This window comes from Chrysochloris asiatica, unplaced genomic scaffold (assembly GCF_000296735.1).
Source record: "Chrysochloris asiatica unplaced genomic scaffold, ChrAsi1.0 scaffold00194, whole genome shotgun sequence".
In the NCBI taxonomy this organism is placed as follows: domain Eukaryota; kingdom Metazoa; phylum Chordata; class Mammalia; order Afrosoricida; family Chrysochloridae; genus Chrysochloris; species Chrysochloris asiatica.
The window spans coordinates 606,797-616,332 of NW_006408712.1; the positions used below are offsets into that span (position 1 = coordinate 606,797).

Sequence of the window (9,536 nt, forward strand, 5' to 3'; positions counted from 1 at the left end):
TTTCACCATACTTATTCAACCTGTATGCTGAGCAAATAATCTGAAAAGCTGGGTTCTATGAAGAAAAACATTGCATCTGTATTGGAGGAAGACTAATAAACAACCACCTGCGATATGCAAATGATACAACCTTGCTTGCTGAAAGTGAAGATGACTTAAAACATTTACTGATGAAGATCAGAGAGCACAGCCTTCGGTATAGATTACATCTCAATGTAAAGAAAACAAAAATCCTCACCAATGGATCAATAAACAACATTCTTACCAATGGAGAAAAGACTGAAGTTGTCAAGGACTTCATTCTTCTTGGGTCAACTATCAACATTCACTAAAGCAGCAGTCAAGAAATCAGACGACGTATTGCATTAGGCAAATCTGCTGTGCAAGATCTTTTTTTAAGTGTTGAAGAGCAAAGATGTCAGCTTGAGGAGTAAGGTATGCCTGACCCAAGCCATGGTATTTTCAATAACCTCATATGCATGCAAAAGTTGGACAGTGAATAAGGAAGACCATAGAAGAATTGATGTTTTTGAGTTATGGTGTTGGAGGAGAATATTGAAAGGGCCATGGTCTGCCAAAACAACCAATGGATCCGTTTTGGAAGATGTGCAGCCAGAGTGCTCCTTGGAGGTCAAGATGATCAAACTTCAACTTTCATACTTTGGACATATTGTCAGGAAGGACCAGTCACTGGAGAAGGATATCACGTTTGGTAAGGTGGAGGGTCAGAGAAAAAGAGGAAGACCCGCAACGAGATGGATTGGCCAAGTGGCAGCATCGATGGACTCAAGTGTGGCAACAGTAGTGAGTTTGGCCCAGGATTGGGCAGTGTTTAGTTCTGCTGTGCATAATGTCCCTATAGGTCAGTAATGACTTCATGGCACCTAACAACAACATTGTTAGATTAAGAATGTGTTTATAACTGTTATATCTTCTTGATGGATTATTCCTTTTATTAACAGAAAATATCCTTCCTAGTTTTCATTTATAACTGTCTTATGCCTTACAGCTAGCTAGAATGGAGACCTGATGTGGCACTACATGTAGGATAAGCACTGGACAGCATGGTTTGTGGTTCAAATTCACCAGCCACACCTTTGAAACCCTATACAGAGTCATTATGAGTTAGAATTGACTCGACAGCACTCAACAACAGTAACAGTTAGACTAAAAATATTTTAAGGAAATAAATTAAGTTTGAAAAACAGAAATATATTACCTGTTGGATTCTTAATTACACAGCTAGTTGCACCATGAAGATCAGCATGTACATAAATGTCTCCTTAAATAAAGACAAATAATAGTAAGTTCTGTGTTTAAAAACTTCAGCACTAAAATTTAAGATTTAAAAATCTTGATCTGCAATGACTTTGGAGGACTAAATGTGTTTTGTTAATGTAGTAGAGAATCTAAAGTCCAACACTGTAGATGAGCTAAGCATTATTACTTTAGGAGCATCACTTAAAATGAGAATTCAGTGTCAGAGCAAATAAGCAAGGTGCCATAAGCCATCAAGCACCAAACTTTTTTTTTTTTAAACCAATTAAATCTGTTATCCAAAAGGACCTAAGATGGATTTTTGGAGCAGCTGCTGAATTAGGAGAGTGCAGGATATACTCTGTCATGTGGCTGGGTGACGACAGTAGAGCCCGTAGGTCCCATAGCTAGGCTCTTCAAGACACAACAAAGCTTAAGTTTTTTTAACATAAAAAGTTTTTAGTGTGTACTGAGTGAAGGTTTACAGGCAAGATCATCAGCTTTACATTCAGCAAATTAATACACTCTGCTTCTTTTCAGTGATTACAATCCCCTCCCTGCAACAAGAGTCATCCTACTTCTTTCCTGTAGCTCCCCATTTACATCAAAGCCTGTTTTAAAGATATATAAAGTTCATCATGATAAATGTTTTCTGAAAATTTGTCCAAGGATGGATATGAAAAAAATCACCAAAACCCAGGACCACAACTGCATGTTACAAGTGGAACCAAAAATTACATCCTATAGGTATCTGTGATGTCCTTTAATATGGTTTTTAAGAAAAACTTCTTTATTACCTCAAGTGTGGCATACAATATGTTGGGAAGGCAAAATGGAAGAACTGGTCATGAAGACATGAATTGAAGTACATGAAAAAGATTACATGACATCTACAACCTTACTTCATAATAATTATATAGAAAACACATGTTTGGATAATTAATATACTATGTGATGGATGATAACATCTCTTTATAATTAATTTAATATATCTCAAGTCTATAAAAAGCTCTATTCTCATACTCACTTATCAGACCCATTTATAAGTACTTTCAGGATATAATGTTCTTGTCAGTAACAAACTCATTTGCGGGTGATGATTCTCTGCAGAGGTTCTAATCACTTCATAGTAGAGAACTAAAATGTACCTTATCCAATCTACCTTTAGAACCTGCTCTTGGACCTGAAAAACAGTTCAATGAATACTCTAATCCCAGCAATGCTAAACAGCAATGGAACTGCCCATTACTGGTAAAGGCTTTTCCTTCTCTAAACTATGTATTAAGAATTGAATTGCAATATGTAAACATTCTGTTTTTAAAAAAAAACTTTACCTTCTGAAAACTCAAATAGCTACATAATCCCTGGTGCTCTTAGGAAACCTAACAGCAGATTAGTTTTCAATGATGCTATAGAGTGGTAGAGCTGTACATCTTTATGGTTAAGCATGCAAAGTACCAATTTGGATAGCAGTGAAGCAATATCTTATTATTTTTTAAACTTTAATTTTATGTACCTGTTGTCAAGTATCTTTTCACAATCATTTCATTTTGTTGCTGATCTCGTCCACCTATAATTAGATAGTTTTCTGAGCTAATGAACCACAGAAATTTCTCAAACCTATGAAATTAAAAGGAAAAAAAAGAGTCATTTCTTTTCCTATATAGCTCCTTGAATTTACACGCTTTACACAAAAATAAAAAAGGAAGTGAGTCTGTTGTGTAAGTTAAAGTACTAGATGATTTCATTTCTTTTTTTAAGGCATCAAGTTGAATATATAAAAATCTGTTAACACATGCTATCTTAGAAAATTCTTTAACTGTTAGAATAAAAAAGTTATGTTAAAAAAATATACATTATCGTTTTTTTTCCATATACGTAGCCTTCTTCAACTCAAAGACAACTTACAACACTGCATAAAGCACAAGAAGAAAATGTCACTCAGTCCCTAACGTTAGCTTTCTTTCAGTAGGCAAGGGAGAGGTGCGGATCCACACTATCCACTAGGAACAAAGACAAGTTGCTTTCTCCATGTTCATATAAATGATATTCTCTAAACTTTTTTTATACAAAAGACTCAAAATTGCCTTCAGAAGAATAAAATTACAACTTTTCTCAAAAGACAAAGCATATGGGGGAATCATGATTAATACTTATTTAATAAAAAGTATATCGAATATATATATTTGTATGACATTCAGTAAATAAACATATAATAAGGTGAAAATAAATAAATACTACACCAATTTGACCAAAGAGTCAATCTTTATAGTTTAATAATCTGGTTAAAGATGGTAGATTAAGTGTAGGCACTAGTTACCCTCAAATCTCTAGAAAAAAAAAAAAAAAAAAACGTAAAGGAATCTTATTTTTTTATTTGATTTTTGATTGGTATATATATAAAAAGGAGCTCTGGTAGCATAGTGGTTACAAATTGGGCTGCGAGCCGCAAGGTCAGCAGTTCGAAACTACCAGGGTTCCTCGGGAGAAATATGAGGCGGTCTGCTCCCGTAAAGATTTACAGCCTCGGAAACCCTGTGTAGGGTCGCTATGAGTTGGAACCGACTCCTCGGCACATAACAACAACAACAACATATATATATATATAAAATAGTGAAAAATCTCTTTATGCCCCCAGTGCCACATTCCTTAAGTCCAACAAACACTACCAAACAGGGAGTCATTGTTATTAGCTAAGGAGCTCTGGTAGTGTTATTACCTAAGGAGCTCTGGTAGCGTAGTGGTTACGAATTGGGCTGCGAACCGCAAGGTCAGCAGTTCGAAACTACCAGTTGTTCCATGGGAGAAAGATGAGGCTTTCTGCTCCCGTAAAGATTTACAAACTCAGAAACCCTGTTCAGGGTTGCTATGGGTCAGAACCGACTCAACGGCACCTAACAACAACACCTGATTTACTCCCCCCTCCAGTTTCTTTTAGGCCTGTTGTTGTTAAGTGCCATCGAGTCGGTTCCAATCCATTGCGACCCCGAACAGGGTTTCTGAGGCTGTAAATCTTTACGGGAGCAGAAAGCCTCATCTTTCTCCCATGGAGTAGCTGGTAGTTTTGCACTGCTGACCTTGTGGTTCGCAACCCAATTCATAACCACTAAGCTACCAGAGCTCCTTATGGTTAAAATGCTTATTCTAATCCTTTCTTCTTTTTCAGACACAACGTATATTATTCTACATATATTGCCTTTATTTCATTAAAAAATAGATGTTTCTCATTATTGACTGTTGTTATTAAGTGTCGTTGAGTTGATTCCAACTCATAAAAACCTTGAATAGGGTTTCCTAGGACTGGCCAGTGGATTTGAATTGCCAACCTTGAGGTTAGCAGTCCAGTGCTTATCCTATAGCATCACACCAGTCCTACAACTTATTTAACCATTGCTTCCTTGATAATAAAGAGGTTCTTAAAAAAGAAATAAATCCGACTTCCGGTAAGATGGCGAACTACCTACAGACCACAGCTACAAGAGAAAATAAAATAGATACAGATGAAAATTTTGGCACCCTCAAACTTCAGAAGAAAGGGTTGAGAGGTAGACGGGAGTGCTTGTTCAGAGGAGAGGGAGGCCGAGAAGGGACGGCAAGAGGGTGGCGATTGGTGAATGGTGAATGGATAGCGAGACATGGTTCAACCATCTTGTGAGCAGTTTTAGCCTGGCAGAACAGAGTTCAGCAGGCAATGGGAAAGCGGGAATTTCTCCCTTTTCCCCATGCTCCCCTAGAGATCAGAGGTGTGGCCAGTTGCCACCCTCATCCACTCCCAATGCAGACCCTGCTCTTTGGGAGTTTGGAGGCCCATAGCTGGGAGCCAGTATGAGCTGGAGGCCAGCTATGCTGCTTTGGTGCTTGTATTCAGGTGGGCTCGGCTCCAGACCTAGAAACTTGCAGCTACCAGATCGGCATTTAACCAGTCACCCTGTCCCTAGCTGCCCTGTGGTCCTAACAGACACTGAAACCAACTCCATCAAGGGCCTCCTTGAACTACTTCCAGATTGAGTGCCTTGAACACAATTAACAGTGAGGCCAGTAGGAACTCCATCTAGGGCCTGGACCTCTGCTGTCACAGCTCTCCCACAACTACCTCATGAGTTCTTTGAACTGCAGGAGCACACCTGAGATTTCTTCCCTCCGGGTCCAATAGCTGCACTGTTTCTATTTACAAATATGACAGCCCATAATGCTCCAGAGAAAACAGACAAGTTCACATGAAGAAACTAGAGAAGGGCTCAAACAAATAACCAAGACGCAGACACAAAACATTTCTGAGGAAAAAAGTAATGGAATCAACTGAAAACTCAAAAGAATGATATTATAGTACCTTCAATGGATTGACTGAAAGATCAAGGAAAGAAAAGTGAACAACAAAAAACTTTAGAAGAATTTAGGAAAACTCTACAAGAACAGACAAAATAAATGCAAATTCTGAAATAATACAAAGCCTGCAATTAGAAATTCACAAGATTAATACTAGGATTTCAGAAATGGACTATACATTGAACGAGCAAATAAGAAGATTTAAAGCAATGGGAGCCCAAATTAGTGAAGGAGACGATAATTCTTCTAATACTAGTATGCTAGAACAATCAGAAAAAGAATCAAAAAAATCCAAAGAAAGCCTAAGAGTTTCGTAGGATACCAGGAAGAGTAACAATTTATGGTTGGCTGGAAGTCCAAAACAGGAAAGGACAGTAAAAGGCATAGAGAAAATTGTCAAAGAGTTTCTGGAAGAAAATTTCTCTAAATCATGAAAGTTGAAAAGATAAGCATATAAGAAGATGAACGCACCTCAAAGAAAAATCACCAAGATTACCATAATTAAACTTTCCAAAATCTAAGACAAGAGAAGAATACTGAGATTACCTCGGGAAAAATGAAATTACCTACAAAGGATAACCAATCAGACTAAGCTCTAGTTTCTCAGCAGAAATCATGAAGGCAAGAAGGCAATGGGATAACATATACAAACTCTGTAAGAAAATAATTGCCAACCAAGAATCATATAACCAGCAAAGATGTCCCTCAAATACGATGGTGAAATTAGGACATTTTCTGAGAAACAGAAATTAAAGGAAATTGGAATGACCACACCAGCTTTACATAAAATGGTAAAGGGTGTTCTTTCAACTGAGAACCAACAACTGCAGACAACAACCTGAGATTATCATACATGATACCCCCATCCAGAACACAATCCAGATATAGAAGCACTTAAAGTAAAACAAACCTACAAGACTAAGTTGTTGTTATGTGCCATGGAGTCGGTTCTGACTCATAGCAACCGTGTACAGGGTTTCCAAGGCTGTAAATCTTTACAGGAGCAGAATGCCTCATCTTTCTCCTGCAGAACAGCTGGTAGTTTCGAACTGCTGACCCTGAGGTTCACAGCCCGATTCGTTACCACTACACTACCAGAGCTGCTTACAAGACTGAGTAGGGAACCACAAATATCAATGTACAATGAGTCAACTACAAAGAAAAAAAGATATAGAGCTTGTAAATGTCAAGAAGTCAAGTAGTTTTCAAGATAGACTGTTTTAAGCAGAGAAAATTTTAATAAATTACAGGGTAACCTCAAAAGAAAATAATATATCTGCACATGAAAATAAAATGAAAAAAAAGGAAAATCAGAAATATTTCATAAATGTTAACGCAACAGAAGTGAAAATGAAAATAAAACCCACAAACAAAATGTATTCAGCATAGAAAAATTATGTGGAGCAAAGAAACCAGCAGCACCACAAGAAAACACACAGAAAAATGACAGCAATCTATTCCTACCTACTGATAATTACACTGAATGTAAGTTTATTTAAATGTTCCAGTCATGAGACATAAAGAACAGTATGGATAAGAAAACAGGATCCTTCAATATATTGTCTAAAAACATAAAAAAAGATCGAGACAGCCTAAATGCCATTATCAGAACACTAGTTAACATTATCAGAACACTAGTTAAACTTTAGTACATATACACAATGAAGTACTACAAAACGCTGAAGAATAATGATGAATCTGTGAAACACCTTAACAACATGGTCAATCTGGAGGACATTTTGCTGAGTGAAATTACTCAATCACAAAATGACAAATATTGTATGATATCAATGCTGTAAAAAGTTTTGGAAAAAAAATGTTTTCTTGATAAAAGAAACTGTGATGGTTAGGAGTTCTGGTGTGGCACTGTGGGTTAACGTGGTGGACTGACTGCAAAGTTGGTTAGAACCACAAGGTCAGCAGTTCAAGCTCACCAGTCACTCCTAGGAAACCCTATACACATTGCTATGGGTTGGAACCGACTCAAATGCATTTAACAACAACAACAACAACAACATGATCGTTAGAAGTGGGGAAGAAAACTATTCACAGGCTAGAGGGTAGACACATGTTTCTACCATGGGTAACATGGCAGACAATATATGCCAAAAGGGAGATTATAGCAGAGGAAAGATGAGACACAGGGAGGAACGTAATAAAGTGAATAGGGGTAAATATTATTACTGCTGGTACACAGAAGGGATTGCAAACATGTAATAAAGCAAAGTGTATGATTTGCTGAATGTAAAACTGATGATCTGCTCTGAAACCTTCATATAATTCACAATAAAAAGATGAAATAAAAAGAAAAAAAGCCCACAAAGAGTAGAGGAGGCATAAGTCAAGGATGTATGTTGCAATCATTCTAGTATAAGAATATGAAACTTACATGTTATTAAAAAATAACCACACATTCCCTTGCCTAGCACTGTAAAACAGACATTTGAGGGGGAGAGAAAGGAATAGCCACAAACATCACCATAGAAAGCTTGTAAGTCCATCCTTAGCCTATAACTGATTGTTGTTGTTGTTGTGTGCTGTGGAGTTGGTTTCGACTCATAGCAACCCTGCACAGGGTTTCCAAGTCTGTAAATCTTTATGGAGCAGAAAGCCTCAGCTTTCTCCCGCGGAACAGTTGGTTGTTTCGAACTAATGACCTTTGGTTTGCGGCCTGATTTGTAACCACTATGTTACCAGAGCTCCTTTATAACTGATTAGAATGCCTAAAAAGGCGCTAGAACTTGCCCAGTGCAAGAGGCATAAGACCACAGGTGGAATCCTGAACCCCATCCAGAGTCTTCTGAGGTGGGACATTTCCACTTGAAAGGACACACAGACCAGCCTGGAGCCGCTAGAAGAACAGATGATATTTCTTTGAAGAAAGAATGGCAGGAAAAATAAATACAGTAATGGCAGTCTGATTGACTACTATAAGAACAAGCAAGATGTTCGCCCGGGAGCCATCAAGGCAAGTGGTCGGGTCCCCTCAGAGCAGACTCCCTTCCAAGACTAAGACTCATGGGGAATACATGAGCAGACAAGTGGTCTGGCTGGTGACCATGCTGGTCACCGATGAGGGGAAGTGGGGCAAAAATAGCACTGAAGTTGTGAGCTAAGTCTGACCACATTCAATAGATTCCTGTGAACCGGGGTGGAAACCTGGTTAGCCAGCAGTATGGCGAGACCTGGGGACTCCTGGGCCCAGAGACAGTGATATGTCCACAGAGGACTAGAGTGAAGCGTCCAGCTGATATGAAGTGAGGGGAAACGCACAAGAACACCCATACTTTCAGATAGTACCCACTTGACTTGGCTTCAATGGCTGGATGATCAGAATTCGCCTAGAAGAAGTAAGAGAAGGAAAAAAAGGAGTAATCCCACTACAATTTGATGAAATTGACCTATACTTATGGGTGTAGTACTCAAAAGAGGGAACAAATCTTTAAAGCAAGGATCATTCCCCGCCCCTGGTACACAGGTTGACAGGGATAGGAAGCTTAGACACTGGCTACCCAAAATGGCAGGGGAGGGGGCTACAAAGGCAAGAAGTGACTGGCTTACAAGCTTTCAAGAGGGAGCCTAGTTCCAGAGGGGGCGGGGGAATGTAGAATCTCCACTGAGTGATTTCCAATCTGTTGGGACAGGGCTGATGAAAGGCAATGGGGATAAGACTCTCGTGGTACAATAGTGAATAATTGCTATCAGAACTGAATGTGAGGGTTGGAAATGTAAAGGTAGATGTTTTTGTAACAAAAGGAGGGGAGTGGTTGATTTTGCAGTCCAGGAGCTGAGGTCCCTGGGACCATAAAGGGAGAAAAGCAGAGTGCGGGACCCTACCCCGAGAAACAGTGATGCCAGAGATGGAGGCAGAGATGATGATGTGGAGCGATGGAGCAGCTGGGGACTCTGGACTCAGGGAGGGAAAGGAGCTATGTGCTGATGGCCGGTGGTGG

At 38.9% G+C, this 9,536-nt stretch overlaps 1 protein-coding gene across 2 annotated transcripts in view; it reads right to left on the reverse strand.

The window, feature by feature from the left end:
- The window catches only part of NEMF (nuclear export mediator factor), a 73,352-nt gene that overhangs the window by 26,527 nt on the left and 37,289 nt on the right, over positions 1–9,536 (reverse strand). The window contains exons 17-18 of one of the 2 annotated variants that reach the window (XM_006872330.1): positions 2,774–2,877; positions 1,220–1,282 (exon numbers count right to left, since the gene is read on the reverse strand). In XM_006872330.1, the coding sequence (XP_006872392.1) occupies positions 1,220–1,282; positions 2,774–2,877 (167 nt within the window). The remainder of the gene's footprint in view (positions 1–1,219; positions 1,283–2,773; positions 2,878–9,536) is intronic. The other variant, XM_006872331.1, reaches the window with a different exon arrangement.